We start from the raw sequence: 21,570 nt of genomic DNA, 5'->3' as shown, positions 1-21,570 counted from the left end.
TATTGGTTTTATTAACTTCTTCTAAATCAGTACCAAAAATTAACATATCATCCACATATAAACAAATCATGACTCCTTTACCAGAAGTATCAAATTTGCTATATACACACTTGTCAGCTTGATTTAATGCAAAACCATTAGACAAGACAACATCATCAAACTTTTGATGCCATTGTTTTGGTGCTTGTTTCAAACCATATAATGATTTCTTCAACTTGCACACTTTGTGTTCATTTCCAAGCATCACAAACCCTTCAGGTTGTTTCATGTATATTTCCTCATCCAAGTCACCATTCAAGAATGCAGTTTTCACATCCATTTGGTGAATCACAAGATTATGTATAGCTGCAAGAGCTAATAATAATCTAATAGTAGAAATTCTGGCAACATGAGCATAAGTATCAAAGAAATCAATGTCTTCCTTTTGTCTAAAGCCTTGGATAACCAATCTGGCTTTATACTTATCAATTGTGCCATCCACCTTCATTTTTCTTTTGAGGATCCATTTACATCCTAATGCCTTGCAACCAGGAGGTAAATCATCCAATACCCAAGTATTGTTATGCATAATAGAATCAATCTCATCATGAATTGCCTCTTTCCAGAAATGAACATCCCTAGAAGCCATAGCTTCACTGAAAGTCTTTGGATCCTCTTCAATATTAAAACAATATTGATGTTGAGAAATAGTTTCATTCCTTGTTCCTTCAACTAAATATAGTTGAAAATCATATCCAAAAGACTTAACTTTTCTAGCTCTGGTGCTTTTCCTAGGTTCAGGTATAGAAGTTGCACCACTAGAAACATCTTCAGCTTGAGTAGTACTCTTGTTGGAAGATTGATGAATCATAACCCTTGGTCTAGGTATAAATGTAAATCTTTCTTCATCAAAGATAGCATCTCTTGACTCTATCATTGTGTTTATAGACACAAAGTCATTAGATTCTAAAACATAGAATCTATATGCTTTGGAATGCTCAACATATCCAATAAAGATACAATCTATACCTATCTCACCCAATGTTTTCCTTTTGGGTTCAGTGAGCCTTACAACTGCTCTACAACCCCAAATTTTGAGATAACTCAAATTTGGTACCTTTTTACACCAAAGTTCATAAGGAGTATTATTACCCCTTTTATTTGCAGTTCTATTCAAGATGTAACATGCAGTTAACATTGCCTCACCCCAAAACCCTTCACTTAAACCAGAATATGAAAACATGGAATTAACCATTTCTTTCAAAGTCCTATTCTTCCTTTCAGTTACACCATTTTGTTGTGGTGTATATGGAGATGTGGTTTGATGTATTATTCCAGTTAATTCAAAATAAACTGGATTATAATACTCACCACCTCTATCAGTACGCAATACTTTTATTAATTCATTTTTATGAAGCTCAACTTGTTGTTTATAAATTTTTAAATTTATCAAGTGCTTCGTCCTTAGAATGTAGCAAATAGATATAACAACATCTAGATGCATCATCAATAAAAGTAACAACATACTTCTTGTTTCCAAGGGAAGGTGTTGCATGGAAATCACATAAATCATTATGTATAAGATCCAACACCTTGCTTTCCCTAAAAACATCTTTGAAAGGTTGTCTAGTGATTTTAGTTAGCATGCATGTTTTACATTTGTCATTATTTTGCATATCAAAAGCAGTAATTAAACTCATTTTAGACATGTCTTTTAATCTCTTGTAATTAATGTGTCCTAGTGTAGCATGCCATAATTCAAATTTATGAAAATTATTGCTAGTACTACTAGAAGCCATGCAAACATAATTATCACTAGAAGGATAATTAATATTAAGCCTAATCATTCCATTACATATATAGCCAAATCCCATAAAAGAACCATGTCTTGACAAGATATACTTGTAACTTTCTAACATTTGTTTGTAACCAGAATTATTTAATACAATTTCAGACACAAGATTCTTACGAATACCTGGAACATATAAAACATTGTTCAAACACAAACATTTCCCAGAAGTAAAAGTAAGTAAAACAGATCATATGCCCTTGATTGGTTCAGTTGCAACATTTCCCATATTTACAACAGATCCATATTTAATTGGTTGAAAGTCCTTGAACCAATATAGATCTTTGCAAACATGACTTGTTGCTCCTGAATCAACCCACCATGCAACTTTATCCAGGGCCGTTCCAAACATATTTTGGGCCTAGGGCGAGAGAAAAAATGGGCCCTTAAAATACATAAATGTCATCAAGTTTTTTATAATAACTCAATAATTGAAAGAAAAGTTCTTGTGTTATCTTCTAAATATAACAATTTCCATAAAAAAATTGGGCCCTTCTGAAATATGGGTCATGGACGGTCGCCCCTATCGCCCACCCTTTGGGACGGGCCTGACTTTATCATCCTGCACATAAAATGCTTCAGAAATCACAGAAATATAATTCTGAATATATTTAGAATTCTGCAATGAAATAGATATATGACCTTGTTGCTTTTCTGGATCCTTGGATCCACTTGGTCCAGCACCATCCTTATTCACTTTGCGAAGACGACAATCTTTCTTGAAGTGACTCGGTTTGTTACAATTCCAGCAAACCAACTTAGCCTTCTTGTTGTAAGACTTGTCATCCTTTCCTTTAAACTTCCTTTTTCCATTAGACTTCTTGGGATTCTTTGAACTTTCTCCTTCCACCATGTTCACAGAAGAGGAACCAACTTGGTTCTTGCCTTTAGGATTGTTATCAAGTTCTTGAGTCCTTAAGGACACTTCAATCCGTAAATGACTTCCAAGTTGAGTCAAATTTAATTCCTCTTTGTTATGTTTTAGATTATGTTTAAAATCTTTCCAGGAAGGGGGCCAGTTTGTCAATTATCGCAGCCACAGCAATGGCTTCATCCATTTTCAGATTGTGTTGAGCAAACTGTCCTAGGATCCTTAACATTTCATGGAATTGTTCCATAACAGGCCTAGAGTCAATCATCTTGTAACCCATAAAGTTACTGACAAGAAACTTCTTTCTAAAAGCATCTTCAACCATGTATTTGGATTCAAGAGAAACCCAAAGTTCTTTTGCAAATTCAAAATCTTGATAGATATCAAAAATAGAGTCAGACACACCATTGAGAATATGACCACGACATATGTAATCATCATTTTCCTACTTTGAACTCCTTCTTGTTGCCTCCAAAGGTTCATCTTCAACAGATTTTGGTAAGATTGGCATGGGTGTACTCAGAACATACACCACTTTCAGAGTGGTAAGGAGAAAGTGCATCTTCTTCTGCCATCTACGAAAATATTGCCATTCAAACTTGTTCAATTTGTCAAAGTTGCTTGTCATATCCTTCACAGAATCACCACTTGCCATGATTACAGAATACTTCAATTTTTGTTAGAAAATAGGGGATGAATAGATTGCTTGGATTCTTTGAAATTCGTGATTCACTATCAAATTAAAGTATTTCGATGGTACAGATCGAACACTCAATTGGATGAAATTCAGAGACTGAAATATGAGAATGTATGTAAAAATGTTCTTCAAGATGTACCAGAAAAATGACCAAAAAACGGATATATCATTCCTGTTTGAAAAACTGTCAATAGACAGTTATAAACTGTCATAAAACTACCAAACCTGTCATTAAACGGATCTCAAAGAAAAAGGGTCAAATTTCTAAAATTGGATTTTTGATGCATTTTTTAATATAGCAACATAGTCCAAATAAACGGATCTTAGGGAAAAAAGGGTCAGCTCGATCCCAGCCAGGGGCTGCCGCCCCTGGGACCCCGCTCCTAGGGGCGCTGCCCCCGGACCCCCATTCGTTTAGGGGCTTCACCCCTAAATAACAATGTACTTTGAATCTTGAAAAACTTGAACAAGTGTGCACTCCTACACCATCCTAACTTGTTCAATATTCAACAAGATTACTTTTGGTCAATAAATTTAATCCTATTACACTTAAATAATATTTGATGATAAAAAATCACCAACAGGATTAACACCTACAATCTACAAAGTATTTTTGGTATGTCACTCAACAATGGAAAATCTAATAGTCAAAGATATCCATCCATGAAATAATTAAAGGAAGTCCCAAGGATTTCTACTAAACCTATATGGGAAAAGTGAATATGTGGCTGTTATGTACCTAAGCTTAGGTATAGAACCTTTTAAACGACGTAGTTTTAAACAAAACAAATCCAATTTCATTTTATCTTAGTTTTGTTTTAATAGAATACCATTGAATTAAGTTCAATTATGGTATGAAAAATATCAGTTATATATATTTTTATTGCAAATGATTATTGAGTTTATAAAGAAAATAAAAAACCAATAGTTTTTAACGAATATAACTCAAGTGTTTTGTATTTCAATTGAAAAAATATATCCAATGATTTTGTGAAAAGTTTGATTGAGTTATGACATGTTCTTCTTTTATCTTCTATTCTATTAGTTTTCATTTAGAATTTAGTAGGGTTAATGAAATGGTCACGACTTTTAACGCTTTAAGTTCTTAAATACAATGAAGAAAAAAAAAACATAAATTTTATCGATTTAGTAAGTCACATGATTAATAAGGAATAGTAAAAGAGATATCATGATTAGTTTGGATATAAATGGATCAAAACTACATTGTTTGGAGGGTTCTATATATAAGCTTAGGTACATGACAGCCACATATTCCCTAAGCTCATATATATATATATATATATATATATATATATATATATATATATATATATATATATATATATATATATATATATATATATATATATATATATATATATATATGTGCTTAAAAGAGTAAATTCAAACATATTTTAACTATATAATATAAATCTACCCAACATACGTGATTACTTCCGGTATAAAAATAAAATATATCTAAACTATACAATAATCATATTTTAACAATTAAGTCATTTTAAAAATATCAATCTTTTTTTTCCTAAATTATATAAAGAACCAACTTGTCTTGTCATAGTCTTTTTGTTTTCTTGTAAGCAAAACATGTTCAAGCGACTTGGAAAATTTCGTGGCATATAAGACGACATGGTTAGACTATTATAGCTTACAACAGAAAATATTTGTAGAATATTTTTTATCATGTGAAAGATTCTTTTACTAATATAAATAGATAGCATCACATATGATGTGCATGCATCGTTATCGGGCATAATTATATACATTGTATCGGTGCGAGAAAAAAAATAGTGACAGATCTAATTTATCTTTTATGTTATAGATAGGACTTGCACCCTCAATTTCAATGGAAAAGACACCAAATACCCATGGAGTAGAAGAAGTCTTTGGTTAAAAAGTGAGAAACTTTATTTATTCTTCTACTAGGTGTGAGACCCGTGTATTATACGGGTTAATTTAAAAAAAATTTAAACATTAAATTAAAGTGTAAATAGAAAATATTTTTAATGTACAACTTTAAAATAAGAAATTATAAACGTATTTATTGCAATTTAATATCATATATATATGATATTTAATACGTTACATGTATAGTATATGACTTTAATTTTAAAAATTGAAACAAATTAAAAATTGACAAGTGGATAATATTTATTTCAAAAATACCATAAAATGACAAGTGTCAAAACTCATGAGAGATTAACATGTTGCAAAAAACCTTCATTTATTAAGGAGGATGTGAAGACTTCATTTACATGATTAGATCGTAGTCTCTTTTATAATATGTTGATTAAGAACTATTGTTAGGGTTTTCATTTCGGTCTCGTAAGCCCCTTTTAGTTTGAAGATGATCCAATCAAAAAATTACAACCAATACTCATTGCTCATTATTTTTAAAAACTGAGACAAATTTACGAAGATGTTTGATTTTATCATGGATATTATTGATCCAACCATCCAATACTCGGTGTTCATTATTTTTAAAAACTCAACAAATTTTCAAAGATGTCTAATTGTATCATATATCATTGATCCAACCATATTAGATAATCGTGGCTTTTTAAATAAAATACAACAAAGCGGTGTAGGGGTGGGAATCGATTCGATTTATGGTTTCCTAGGTTTGGTGTCTTTGATGTGAAATTTTTTTGGGCCGAAACCAAAAAACAAATCAAACAAAATTCAATTCTATTCAGACAAAACCAAAAACCAAACTACAATTCGGTTTGGTTTGGTTTAAAACCAAAGAAATTATATTTTAAGTTTAAAAATTAAATCTATAAGTTCTAATGTTCTAGACATAAAACTTACATTTCAATTTTTCAAAATAGTTGAAGTGTAAAAAATCAAAATACAAAACACATGAGCAATGAAGTATATAAAATCAAAATACACAGAGCAATGCAAGAGAAAAAGTGACCAACTTTGATATTTCGACTATTTATAATATAATGTGCAAGGTTATAAATGGCGTAAGACGTGACTTGGCAGCAAGGTCAAGCTTCAAGTCATGGCATTGTTCAAGGTACGCCAGTTTTATATACATTAAAAAAGATAAATCACATATATCAAGTTTTTAGAAGTGTTATATTAACACGTAATATGAAAAAGTTAACCAAAACTCAATTATTTTAGGTCTTATCATAAAGAAAAAAAACAGCAGCATAACGCGCGCCTTGACACATTATTTGGGCGTCACGCATAACAAACAAACCTTGGACATTTTCGTAACAGCTACACTACGCCTCGTATCGTGGCACGTCATGGCGCATGCCTTTTAGAACCATGATAATGTATATTCATTAGTTCAAATTTATTATTAAAGTATTGAAATATAAATTATTTAATAAATAAATAAACTAAATTCGATAATTTGGTTTGGTTTGGTCCAAATGTCGTCACCACCATAACTCAAATCATAAACCAAATTCATAATTTGGTTTGGATCGAAACCAAACCAAATTAAAATTAAATTTTTATTTGCCCGAAATCACGTTTGGTTTGGTTTACTTTTCGGTTCCAAACCAACTACTTCCTGCCCCGAAGTCTTAAGAAATTTTTTTACAGAAAGAGGATCTATTGCCAAAAATGATCAATGGGTTGTTGAACCTAATCCATTAGATGGTAAAGAAGAACATGTGGAAAACTTGTGCCTCATGGACTATGAGGATGATGAAAGTTCCTTCCAATAATACATGACAAAGCTGCCAATAACTATGAAACGACCAACTCGGATCCATCATGTTAACAAGTTTGTCGATTGTTAAGGTAATGAAAAATCCAAGATGTTTGATTATTTGCATGTTGAATTCGAAAATTTTCATAGTAAGTTTGTTAAATTAGAAGATTATTACACAAATTTGGAAAAAGAAATGGTTTTAGCTAAAAAAGAAATTACAAGATGAAATTAAACAAATAAAACTTATCTAGCTTATCGGATCTTCATAAATAGAAAATATTTTCAAAGTATTTGAGATTATTGAAAAACATGTTGAAAATTAAGAAAATGTTATCAAAAGTTGGTGTATGTGATTAGAACATGTCTCCCATCTAGTCAGTAATCAAATTTCCTATCAAACTAAGAAAATAATTGGTGGTGACTTTTGAAATTTATGATCTCTTTCAAACCACAAAATCGGAAGTGTTGTCTATTTGAAAAATCATGAGTTTATTGATGAAACTTTCAAAACCGTTTTTATTTTTATCTGACAAATCGTCAAAAGAAAAGACTAGAATCGACAAATCATCAGTGAAACATTAGATGACTTTAGTCCAGTTCTTCAAAATAAAAAATGTTTTGATATGGACATTATACATGCCAAAATGAATCATCTACTTATTACAAGGGTTATGGTTTAAATGTTACCCCAGATTTTTTAGAAAATATTTTCAAGAAGACATACCATTCTAGATCCTATTTTAAAATCTAATAATGCCATTTGTTCAAATTCTAAAGGTAATGAAAACAAATTCAAATTAAGCATGTTTTAAATTCTAATTATTCAATTTTTTATCAAACGGATACAACTTGTGCTTGTGGACCAATGGTTCCACTTTTTACCAACTAGTTTACGGTTGTTATGTATATTACTAAGATTAAACCTAAATTTACTTATTTTTTCTAAAGAAAACTTTGTATTTTTTTTATTTCTTTTAATTTAGTTATTTTAGTAGGTTTACCGGTAATCTTCCGGCTTTTGACACATTTTTTGAAAAAAAAAAAATCATTTTTCGAAAAAAAAAAATAACCCTCATATTTGAAAAAAAAATTGAATCTAATTTTAGTTTTCATGTTTTATATGTTAAAAGTATTTTCGATATTATAAATTGATGTTTTTAACAACTTACATTTATTCAAAAAACTAACAAGGAGCTAGAAGAAAAAAAAAACATTACAAAAAAAATAAAGTCTTTTGTAACCACTATAATTTAATGCTGTTTTTATTGGTTTATATTCATTTGAGACTCAACTTTTGTTTCTGTATGCATCATTTTTTTTAACTGATAATTTTCATGTTCTTGTTGGTTTATAGTGTTATTAATAGTTTTCAACATTAGAATTTAAATGAAACATTTGCTATGTTCGAAACAAAGTGATAAGCTACTATATCCAATTATTCATGCCAAATGTGTAAATCAAAATCTATTTACAAAGTATTAGTAGATTGGAACAAGTGAAAAGCAGTCTAAGTTGTCTTGGTATTTTAGATTTTTCTATAAATCAAAAAGAAAAAGAATTTCCGAACACCAATCAATGTTTGGAATTAAATCTAAGCATTCTTGTTTTCTTTGTTAGAAACAGCATAAACTTAGACTATACAATTGTTCTTTACATGCTATAACTTTTGAGCATCCTGCAAATATACTTTAACATGTATTTTATCAACAAAAATTAGACACAACTTTCTCTTTATTTTAAGAAAAAAAAAACATTCCTTCGATTTTTAATGTTAAAAACTATAAAAACACCATAAATAGCAACAACAAAATAAATAAATAAACATTAGACTTATGAGCCAAAACGAAAAAAATTTGGTTCAAAAGAATTTTTTTTGTTGTGAAGGCTTTTTGTAAACATGCTAAAATTGCCGAATTAAGAATATATAGCAAGGAAAATACAAGATCTTTTTTAGGAAAAATATAATTTTATGTTTAATCTGGTTTAATTAGTCACAAACCTCTAAATTTGAAGTGTTATAATTCGACTACATGTTGTATAATTGTAAAAACTATCATCTGAAATACACAAAATACAATTAAAAGAAAAGAAAAAAAAAAAAAAAAAAAAAGGTAAATAACCTTAAAGTATATAAAAACTAATCTCTATTTAAAACTACATGTCTTTGAACCCATGCTTCAACTATAACAAATTTTCCCATTCCAAACACCTAAAAAAAATTCACTTCCAACTCATCACTCCTGATTAACATTAAAAAAAAAATAAAAAAAAAAAAGAAAAAACTTTAAACATCATTTATCCCTTAATACACTTTCTAAATAGCAACAAGCTTTCCTTTTTTTTTCTCTTTGATTCCAATAACAAGAACATAATCACCATTTGCAAATTCTCTCTTTCTTTCTTTCTTTCTTTCTTGATAACAAAGCTTCTAGAAGGCCATTCTACCAGCAAGCCTACCTTCTGAAATCCTCCTATCAATAGCCGCATCAATTGAGCTCATCTGAAAAACAAAAACAAAAAACATCCACCCGTAACACAAAATTACATTTCTACCCTTCTTTTTTATTAAAAACAATATTATAAAAGATCATCAATTATCAACAAAAAAAAAACTAAATAATATAATATTTTAGTAACTGGAGAGCTTTGCATTGCATTGCATTTGCATCTAAGCAATTTTCCAGAAGAAGCTGACCTGGCAAAGTTTGTATATTTTTGTAACGAATGGGCAAAAATCTGTTACTTGTTCCACCCGTATATGATATCCAACAAATATTAGAAATTAATAATAATAATAATAATAATAATAACAAATATTAGTTGTAAAATTAAAATCCACATACTTTGAAAGTTTTACAATAAATAATATTAATAACAACCATAAATACCTACTTGAACTTTGATGCTCAGAAATCCAACCCGGGAATAGCCAAAAACAGCTGAGCAAAAGGCTCAGATAACTCTTCTCCACATATTATTATTATTTATTACTACTATTATTATTTTGAAAGAAATTGGAAAAATGATTTTTTTAAGTAGCTCTCTTATATATAATAATAATTACAACAATGTAAAAGAGTATTGTACAACTTACCTGGCTTGTTTCATCATGAACCTGATACTTTGGTAAAGACATTCTTCTTTCCTCCTGTTAATAAATATGTAAAAAAAAAAAAAAAAAAGTTAAATATTTATATTTTAACTACATTAAAAATAAATTTAAAAAAAAAAAGAAAGATACCATGGACATGGCTTCATCATCCCAGACTAAGTAGACTTCATTTGTTGGTGGTTGAATAACAGGAGCTTTATTTGCAATGACAGGTGGCGGCCCAATTGAAGGCCCACCTGTATTGGGCCCGGAAGCATAAGAATGTGAAGTAACCGCTGCCCCACCTGCAATTAAATTTTATTTTATTTATTTATTTGCAATAAAAAAAAATAATGTGTTTATCCTCATCTAAAATGTTTTATGAATCTCTCTTTTTTAATTTTCGTTCTTAAGCACACATCATATTGCTACTTGTGATTATAATGAATTTATTTGATATTTTGTATAATCGATAAAAATTGAAATGATGAAAATCATTACTGATGTAGTTATAAGAATAAAGAACAATGAAAACTGTAAATATTATATAACTATAAATCCACTATGAATTTCATATTTGATATTGGGAAGTAAAATGATATACTATTGAAATTTTAATAGAATAGATTAACTATTGAAATAAGGAAGCAAAATGAAATATGATTGAAAGAAGATTACATGTAAAAAAACACAAAAACAAAATTAAAATTAATGAATATTAACTGGTAAAAAAAAAAAAAAAAAAAAAGTCGTCTAATTCAATAATTATTTCAAATAACAATAAAATATAAAAAAAGTCCCACCGGAGATACTCTTATAGAATATTTTTTTTTTTAACTCAAACATGCATGTATATATTTTCTAGGCAAAATTTCCAGTTTAATGAACTGAAAATAATTTTTTTCTGGTTTAACCACTGACTGAGTTTATTTTTATTTTTTTTTTCAAAACCACTACATAAAACTTTAACTTCTATAAAAAAACCACTATATTTTAAAATTTGTTCAGTTTAACCACTCTAAGAAAAAAATATACAACTTAACCATTAAAACTTGAAATTTTTTTAAAAACCAAATATTCCTCCAATTGTTTTTTGCATTTCATAACCAGAAAAACTCACTGTTTTTTTTCAAATTATGTCAGTGTTTAAACCAAAAAAAAAAAAAAGAAAAAAGAACTAGATTGGGAAATATGGAATTCGGACTATTTTTTATCTCAAAAAAAAAAAAAAAAAAAAAAAAAAAAAAAATGAAGAGTTACCTTGAAAAGCAGGATTATGATATCCCCTTGGCATATTCATATTAAGTCCTCCATGCAAATCGGTTGTGTTGTTTAAATCTAAAGGAGAAGAAGTCAATGGAGGAATGGTGGCAGCAGAATATGGTGAGGTTTGAGCAGCAACAACAGGAAACAAAGGCTGAGATACAAGAACAGAAGGTGTGGAGGATCCAGGAGGAGCAACTGGAAATGACAATTGTACCCCTGATGATGATGAGATAGGAGCCCTCATAGTTTGAACAGGAAATAAAGGCTGCTGCTGTTGTTGTTGTTGTTGCACCACCATTGAAGGAATTGAGCCAACTGAATTCTGTTGAAACCATGGCTGTGGCCGAGGTGCCACCGCCCAACCACCACGACCTATTCCAGGGTTGTAACTGCATCAAAAGTTACATAACAAAATCAATTATTTAGGGTTTAAGGATTCTTTAGGGTTTAAGGATTAGGCTATGTTTCGCATACTAGCTGTTAAATAAAAAGCTAGCTGATAAAAAATACCATGTGGTAAAACTATATAAAATGACATTAAAAGAATGTGTTTCTATAATTAATTAAGGGGTATATTTGTAATTTTTTTAAAAAGCTAGCTTATAAGCTACTTTTTGACTTGCCAAACATGACAACTTAAAAAAGCTCGAAAAATAAGTTAGCTTATCAGCTAGCTGTGTCGCGCCAAACACAGCCTTAGGGTGACTTAGGGTTTTAAGGTTTAGTTAGTGACATTACATAGCTGAATACTTTAGTAATTGAAATTTTTAACATTATTTAAATAATAATCACTTCATTTTTGTATTTAAAATATTTTTAAAAGGGAAAAATCTAAGATAAAGTCTCAATATTTTGAGTAAGTTAACGGTTTAATCCCAACTTTTATTTTTTGAACAGAAAAGTCCTCATTATTTTATATTTTGCTCAAATTAAAAAACAGTCTTTATTTTTTTTTCAACAGAAAATGAATAAAATTAGATAATCGGGACTTTTCTGTCCAAAAAATAAACATAGGGATTAAACCGTAAACTGACCCAAAATACTGGGCCTTTATCAGAGATTTCCCTTTTTAAAATAGTAAATGTAAAATCCTGGGATACACAACAACACCAATTGGTTACAATGTTTTGTGATAAATTCAAGAAACAGAAATGCAGTTCATTTATTTGTGATTTTTCTATTTCTTGTAGTTAACCTTAACCCTAATATTTTCAATTAAAGATCATATATTTAAATGATAAAAGTATATTTGGAGCAAAACATTACTTACATAGACTGCATTGTTGCTGGAGGATACCCTAAAGATCCTGGAATCAACCCAACATGAGAAGAAGGAATCTCCATTTTTCCAACTTTTGTCGGGTTGTCATTATCTGCAAAAATAAATTAAGTGTAAGAAACTTCATTGTTGTTATTTGTCCTACGTGGCAAAAAAACGTTGAGGTGGATGCCTAGTCATCATTATATTAAAGCTACAGTAACTATCAATACCTTCATCACCATAATGAGCTGCCAATACATCTGGTGGGATCCCCTGCATGCCATAAATTTCAATATCTGTTGATTCTCTGCCCTCTTTAGCATTTGGAACCCTGAAAGATATTATTCAAAAATATAAATATTGATAGTTAATCAACAAATTCAAGAGAAATAATCAAAGGGAAATAAATGATTGAAGATCAGAAACTAGCAAGCTACAGTAGACAATTATAGTATGTCTTCCAACAACTTTCTTCATATAAGAAGCATGCAAACTTGTAATACAAATCCCATTGAAAATCATTATGAACTATATTGCCCTTTATCCAGCAATTAAGTACAATTCATCATTGAAAAATAGCTTAATAGCACATCTACTGATCTTGAAATTTTAAAGAGGAATCATTTTCTTTAGCATCATCTGTATAACAATGGTTGGAAATGGGATCAGTGGCATATGTGTAAAGATTGTTTCCTTTAGATTGATTTCCTTGTTCAGGGGTGTATGTATCAAGGAGCAATAAAACCAATCCACACTGCTCAAACTTTGAATGATAGTTGAAACCTTACAGGATTTTTCGTATTTATAGGACTTGATATGCAACTTGAGCCCTCTCAAGCCTGAAAAGATAAAAATAAAGAAATATGTATATGATGTAAACTACTCTCTCGAACTTTCAACACCTGAGCAAAGAACTTATCTTTGCCACTGCTACTAGCAGACCAGTATGATGCAACAAACGCTATGCCTAGATGATGGTTGAAAAAATGGGTCTATAGATTCATGTTTTAGTGTAGTATTGTGATCTTATCATCTGCTAGTTACAAAAAAACACTAATTGTTTGCGGATGATTACAAACATTAGTTGCGCAAGGGCAAAAACATCCTACAATATTAGAATGTTTACCAATAGCTCGTTCGCAAAGAAAAATCATTGAAGTGAATGACGAATTAGAGAGTAGAGCTTTACTTGGAGACAGTTTCTTTATGAACCTGCAGGACATGGATGGCCATACCACCGGCGGTTGAAAGCTTTTTATGGCAGACATGGCACTTGAAATGCTTCGCCTTCTGGTGCTGAACCAAGATCTTCTCATCGTCGAATTCTCTGTCGCAATAATAACACCAAACGTCTGATGAAACTCTTTTCTTCTTCTTCCCCATCTCACCAAACTTCAAACACACACACACACACACGCACACAAAGAAGCAGTCGCTCACCAAATTAATACTCCCTCCGTAGATATGTTTGTATGTGTATTTGATTTGATTCGCAGGCAAAGAAGAAAAAACGTTCTAGGGTTTCTACTGCTGCTGTTTCTTCTTTGCGAATCACAAAACTTTCCCCCTTTCAAGATATTGTTTTAGAAGACACAATATAGGGACTGAAATAGAAATAATTGTAAAGAGAGGGGTCAATAAGTAAAATTAAGGGGTTTTGTACTCAAAGTGGCTGACGTGAAGTTGACCTGTATTCGCAGATCCTTCACTCGGGTCGGGGCTAAAGTCCAAATTTCTAAATGGGTTGGGCCCAACATGTAATGGATTATATGGGCCAATTTTGAAAATGACAAAAATAGTCATTACAAAAATAGTCAAAAAAAATCGAAATTACAAAATTAGTCTATGATTTCGCAGATGGAGATGCCCCATCTGCGAAATGAGCATCTCATCTGCGAATGTACAAGCACCTAAAGCACAGTTGTGCTTTAGGTGCTTGTACATTCGCAGATGAGATGTGTCATCTGCGAAATTGAAGCCCATCTGCGAAATCCCCTTGTTTTTCACTATATAAACGTTTTTTTTCTCCATTTTTCACCCCTCTACACAAAAACTTTCTCTATCTTTGGGCTTCTCTCGGAATTTTGGCTAGTTTTTGAAGAAAATGGAGGATTATGTCAACAATCCCGCAAATATGGTTAGATTTTAACTCTTTTAATGTTTAAACTTTTTTTTATTTTATCATTTATTGTATTATTTAGTGTTAAAAAAGGGTAATTTTGTTGTGTTTGATAGTTTTAATATTTCTTTAGTATACTTGAAGTTTAAATGCTATTTTGTTAGTGTTTGTTTGAATGTACAAGTAGAGACTGCGTAGATAATGTTTACAATTTGTTATTTTTGTTGTTTGTTTAGTTGTTGTATAACCTGAAAACTTGTATATTCTTATCGTATAATTGTTTATATAAAGTGAAAAATAGTTAAATTATAGTATGTGCAAAATAGTCGTTTGTATATATATTTGTCGTATACGTATAACATTTGTATAAGTTGAAAATTTGTCGTATATATATTGTTATAAATTGTTTGTGTTTGTCGTATAAGTTGAAAATTTGTATAAAGTTGTCGTATAACTTTCAAAATTGTTAATTTGGTTGTCGTTTTATTTTAAAAATTGTTTGTTTATATGGTTATAAAATGTTAGTTTTAATTAGAAAGATAAAAATTGTTTATATATTTGTCGTTTAAGTTGAAAATTTGTTTAAGTTGAAAATTTATTTTAAGTTGAAAATTTGTTTAATAAAATGTTTATATAATTATGTATGATATTGTTTTTTATCGTAAATATATTTGTTGTATAACTTGGAAAATTGTTTATATATATGTGTATGTTATTGTTTTTTATCGGAAATATATAAATTATTAATTAAGAAATTGTATTTGCATTACTAATTGTTTATGTACTTATTGCAGTTCGTAATCATATATTTTAAAAACAAAATATTTTTTAGTTCTCTAATTTGTTTTTGTGTTTTTTTTTGCAGCATGATTTTAGTTTTATCAATACGAAAGCCTTTGCGAACTTAAAAGGCTCGGGCGGTAACATATGGGAAGTATTTGAAGTTTTAGATGATGTCAGACGTGCCATTTTCAGAGATACCGTATTTGGTTATTTTATTGATGTCCCTCGTTTACAAGGGGACGCATTATTGTTTCATAAAATGTTCCTTCATCAGATCCGGCCGGACCCTGTTTTATCTCCAGATAGAATAAAACGATTATATTTTCGATTAGGCAATACGAAAATGGTTTATGGGCCAGAAGAGTTTTGTTTGATTACCGGCTTCAATTTTAGGGAGTATCCAAAAAACATTAGGAGAAAAGGGTCGGAAAAATTATTAAGCAGTAAAAAAAGATGTTTATTGCGTGAACGGCTATTTCCGGACCATACTAATAGTTCGGTGAAAATCGGCGACCTGAAACGTTTAATTTTAAATCGAACATTCCTAGCACTTGACGACGTTGATGCAGTTAGAGTATGTTTGATATACATTTTGTGTGAAGGTTTTTTGGGTAAAGAAGTTAATGATCGGGTGCCACAAGATTGGTTTTTTTTGGCTGAGAATTTGGATCTCTGGAACAGGTATATTTTGTTTACGTTAAAAGTTTTATTTTATTAAAGTTATAATTTATATAATAACCAATTTTGTTTTTTTGTTTTGTTAGCTTCGCTTGGGGTAGCTATCTCTGGGACTTATGTTGACCTTGAGGATACATGGAACAAAATACATAATTATTTATCACTTTCTGAGCGTCGTCAAACTTTAAAGTACTCCGTCTCAGGATTTACGGCTCCAATAAGGGTATAAAAATTTTCTTATATATAAATTGTTTTATTGTTATGTTTTTTATTTTAATTTTAACTTTTATTACTGTAATTGTAAAAAATTGTAGATATGGATATATGAGATGATTCTGGCTGTTCGTGCATGTGGATTTGTATTGAGAAAAAAATAAAGACTTGCCTCGGATGAAACGATGGAGTGGAACAAAAAAATTGAAATGGGTTGACGTGAACAAGATTTGGTCAAAGATACAGGTTTATAAATTTTTCGTTTATTATTAATAAACTTGATTATTATACTTTTATATGCATTTTTAATATGTTTAATTTTTTAGGAGGGGCAACCACCAAGACAAAACATGTTACCGGGTGATGGTGAGATGACATCTTGTTATTATATGTCATTTCAAGAGTATGTATATGGTGAAGGGAAAGCAGTTCCATCCCCAGTACGGGACCATTTTAGGAGACAAAACGAATATTCGTCTAGTATGTCGTCCAGTGGTCGCTCTCATGGTAGAGGTCAGGGCAGTGGGAAACACAACCTAGACGAGGTGTTGAAATGGCTACATGCACTGGAGCAGCATGTGTTTATGAACCGACAACCTACAGAGGTTTTTGTTGAAGAAGTGAATACTGAACAATTTTTGAACGACATTACTTTTGATGATCTGATAGTGTCACAAAGAAAATATGATGAACAGGTTAGTTACACGCTACATTATTTTTTAAATTTTATTAACATATATGAATACTTGTGTTCATATTTTATATTTGAAAATATAGGTTGTGCAAGATGAAGTGATGAATAAAAACAATACAACTGAAAATATTTTTGGTGATATTCAAGACGACAAGGTTGTTATAGATATTACCTTTACGATTTTAATAATTACTTTTTAATAATGTGTCTTTCGTTATTAAGTAAAAAGTTATATTTTTAATGTAGGTGTTGGAGGAGAGGAATGACTATGCGGGGAACAAATTTGATGATGATGTGTTTGATGTAAATGATTATAGTGAAGTTAAAGAGGTTCTTATAGTTACATTAATTCATATTTTGTTTTTAGTAGATTAAATCATTTATTTAATTAGATATTATTGCTTATTAAATTATGTGTATTTCGTTATTAAGTATAAAGTTTTATTTTTAATGTAGGAGTCGGAGGAGAGGAATGACAATGCGGGGAACAAATTTGATGATGATGTGCCGGACGAAGACGAAATAATAATAACGGGAATTGTAGATTATTTCGATTAGTATGATGGCAAAGAAGTTACACCCGATAAACCGAGGACTCGAAAACCATCACAATATTTGTGCCCTTCTTACACCGAGGTATTCGTTTTATTTATAAACTCATGATTTTATGTTTATGTGAATTATCTGAAAGATATATATTTAAACATTTGAATATTGTTTTTAGTTGCACACGACCGAAGCAAAAAAGAAGAACAAAAAAGAAGGTTGATATCAAATCTACAAGCCCCGTTCCTCCTCCAGTTTTTGGTGTTGCTCATGACTTCTCCATGTTGCGCCTGCAACCTTACGTAGCAGGCGGTGAGGTTGTCATCCAAAATTATATATTTCATTCATATGATGTCCAACATCGTTTGTTTAATTTCGTGTTAGATAGAGATTTTTGGAGCTCATTGTTTGGGCATACACACGACGGATGGTTGGAGTCAGCGGTAAATTAATTGTTAATTTATTATTTTAAAAGTTAATTGTTTTTTAGTCAATAACAAAACTATCATGTGTGCAACATATAACCATTTGGTACCGACTATTGATGGAGAGACGGTTTGAGAGCGACCGACATACAATAATGCCTCCAAATTTTTTTGTTTCTCGTGCTTTGGAAGAAGGACAGGACTGGAGGGCGTTTATGGCTGGTATTGCTACGTACCCCAACTTCATGGTTGCTTGGTGGGATGTTGATACGCTAAACTTAATTGTTTATATTGAAAATAATATCGTTATTTTTGTTATGTTTTTGTATTGTGATGTAAAAAAACATAATTTTATTTTCTGATCCTTATACAGGTCTTATTGCCGATTCATTCATCCCCTAATCATTGGCTATTTGGGGAACTACGATTAGCGTCAATGGAAGTGCATATTTATGAGAGTCTTGGTAGAGGGGCTTATGAAAAAATCAAATTTGAAGGAATCTTTTCCAAATTTGAACGTCGGGTGGCAAATTATTTGGACAAGATTAAGTATTGGGCCCGGAGGAACATCCCAAGGATTCCATTGAATATGCAGTTCATTTATGAAGAAAATGTTCCCCAACAAAGTAGTCATTTGGGAGATTGCGATGTTTTTGTTTGTATGTTTATGGAGCAATTCGTTTCAGGTCAACCAATACGTGTTCTTATTGACCCAAAAAATGCAGCTTTAGAGTTCCGTCAACGGATGGCAAAATTTTTTTGGGGGTCTAGTCTTGGTCCTATGTAGTTGGATTATATAATTGTATATCTAAATTAATGTTGGATTTGATTATTAGTTTATTTTTACAGTTTACTCAACGGATGACAAAAAATTTAACGTTACGACAATTACAACAAATTAATGACCTACTAATTACTTATCAATACATACAACATAAGAACGACTACAACATTTGTTTTAACGTTACAAATACAACAATTTATTGACCTAACAACTTCAAAACCATAAAAACAATATTGAAAAGCTTACAACTTGTAAACAAGAACTGGCAAGAACAACACCCAACTACAAACCAATGCTATCTTTAACTTCTTATTTTCTGATTGAAAGAGCTTATTAGAGTTAGCTACTTTAGCTATTACCATAGATGATTGGTCCTTCTCTTCATCAACCCAACTGATAAACCCGCATTTTGGTCCCTGTTAAATTTAACATTGACAGTAAGAAAATAAATTTTTTTCATGTAAACACGAGGGTTTAAATTTGAATGACGTTAACAACATGATACCAAATATGGGCAAGCGTAAAACAATCTTCCTGGGTTTTTAGCTGTACCCGAAATCCTAACGATACGTTCTCCTCCGCAATTGCAGTATGCCATTAGCCTTCTTTTTCTTTTAAATCGGAGTTACTTTCTAAGTTAATTTTTTCATACTGAGTGACACCCATTTATAGAAGAAATCATATTACAGACAATTCTTTTTTACTATGAAATGAACTGGTTTGACTATGAATTCAAAAAGTTGAACTACAAAATGCAGACAAGTACATTCTGTAGTATTGTCATGTTGGTCAGTGAAATTTGACTATGAAATGAACTGGTTTGACTATGAATTCAAAAAGTTGAACTACGAAATGCAGACAAGTACATTCTGTAGTATTGTCATGTCGGTCAGTGAAATTTGACTATGAAATGAACTGGTTTGACTATGAATTCAAAAAGTTGAACTACGAAATGCAGACAAGTACATTCTGTAGTATTGTCATGTCGGTCAGTGAAATTTGACTATGAAATGAACTGGTTTGACTATGAATTCAAAAAGTTGAACTACGAAATGCAGACAAGTACATTTTGTAGTATTGTCATGTCGGTCAGTGAAATTTGACTATGAAATGAACTGTTTTGACTATGAATTCAAAAAGTTGAACTACGAAATCCAGACAAGTACATTCTGTAGTATTGTCATGCCGGATAGTGAAATTTGACTATGAAATGAACTGATTTGACTATGAATTTAAAAGGTTAAACTATGAATTTTGAACAGTAAAGATACAATATTTTCTATTTATAATTGCATTTGTTTCATATTGCATTTGTGTGATGATTGTAGAGCACTATCATCGGTATTGAAAATGAGTACTTACAGCGAAAGAAGCTTTTCTCAACTACCAATTTTCTTGCATAACCTTCAAAGAACAAATCCTAATACATTCACAGCCATTAAGAAAACCGATACCAACCGCTTTCAATTCTGTTTTGTGGCTTTAGGTTGCATGGTATAACATACTTCTTTTATTGAGTTATATAATATTTCATGGTAATGTATCTCGTTTAGTTTTTACTTATCACTAATATGTGTTCGTTTTTATGTAGATTCGTACCTTCCTTAGGTGCATGATACCGCTGATATATGTGGGTTATTTACCCCTTCTTCGGAGCTATCTGACAACAATGTACTTCGCAATGGCTTTAGATGGAAATCATGAACCACTACTCTTAGCAATTGGTTTGGGAACCTTAGAGTGTGAAGAATCATGGAGATGGTTCATGATGAGGTTAAAAGATTGTTTAGGTGAGGACATAGAGGTTGGTTTCATAAGCAACCTGTGTGATAAAATAGACTTTGGTGTTTAGAGTGCCTACCCGGATTCCTATCATGGATATTATCCTAAAGATATAGCTCGAAAGATACGTGAGTCTGTCGGACATAACAATACGGAAGTCGAATCGTTGTTTTGGAAGTCATGCAATGCATATAGCGTTGATGATTTTTACTTGTGTTTGGAAAGGTTGCAAAGTACATGTAGGAAACCACCTTTCTGCACCTTGCTTATGAGTCCAATTTACTGGCTTGACGATATACCGATTTCAAAATAGACACGAGCATTTTTCCCAAAAATACGTTACAATGTTAAATCGATTGACGTCCCTGAAATTTTGCAAATTATATCCACACGTGAGTTTCCTATAACAACGATGATTGAGTTAATCACCACGTCGATACAATCCAAGTATGCTGAACGGGCCGAAGTGGCGGGTAAGGGAGATTGTTATATTTAGTTTTTTTTATTGTGCTACTATTTTTATTAAAATATCAAATTTTACAGGGAGGTTGTCTGGTGGGTTGACCCCTTATGTTGAGAGTAAGGTTCAAAAATGTATCAACAAGTCTTATAATTGTAATGCAAGACGTTTGTATGAGGATACATTTGAAGTCGATGACAATTTTGCCACCAACAACGTACAACTTGAACGAAGGGTATGTAGTTGTGGTAAATGGCAAAAAAGCGGTATACCATGTGGCCACGCTATAGCATGTCTAAGAACCCGTACATCTAAATCCATTCACGGAATGGTTGATTACAAGTTCACTAATTATGTGTATCGACTTGCATATGG

The 21,570-nt window shown here is 31.0% G+C and overlaps 2 protein-coding genes across 2 annotated transcripts; one reads left to right on the top strand and one right to left on the bottom strand.

Annotated features, from left to right (window-relative positions):
* Nucleotides 1-9,220: 9,220 nt before the first annotated feature.
* On the bottom strand, nt 9,221-14,274 carry LOC111893644 (protein SUPPRESSOR OF FRI 4). The gene is made up of 7 exons (XM_023889701.3): nt 13,901-14,274; nt 12,942-13,042; nt 12,721-12,823; nt 11,445-11,839; nt 10,335-10,489; nt 10,188-10,241; nt 9,221-9,593 (listed from the first exon to the last, which is right to left on the bottom strand). The coding sequence occupies exons 1-7, from the start codon at nt 14,092-14,094 to the stop codon at nt 9,522-9,524; spliced, it is 1,074 nt and encodes a 357-aa protein (XP_023745469.1). The 5' UTR covers nt 14,095-14,274; the 3' UTR covers nt 9,221-9,521.
* Nucleotides 14,275-16,409: 2,135 nt separating this feature from the next.
* LOC122195747 (uncharacterized) lies at nt 16,410-20,356 on the top strand. Its single transcript, XM_052766600.1, has 4 exons — nt 16,410-16,514; nt 16,606-16,750; nt 16,831-17,199; nt 20,282-20,356. Exons 2-4 carry the CDS (start codon nt 16,682-16,684, stop codon nt 20,354-20,356), a joined length of 513 nt encoding a protein of 170 aa, XP_052622560.1. The 5' UTR covers nt 16,410-16,514; nt 16,606-16,681.
* Nucleotides 20,357-21,570: the final 1,214 nt, after the last annotated feature.

The sequence above is a fragment of the Lactuca sativa genome, chromosome 8, assembly GCF_002870075.4.
Source record: "Lactuca sativa cultivar Salinas chromosome 8, Lsat_Salinas_v11, whole genome shotgun sequence".
NCBI lineage: Eukaryota > Viridiplantae > Streptophyta > Magnoliopsida > Asterales > Asteraceae > Lactuca > Lactuca sativa.
The sequence above is the reverse complement of the archived record's forward strand: the minus strand, read 5'-3'. Positions and strand labels throughout refer to the sequence as shown.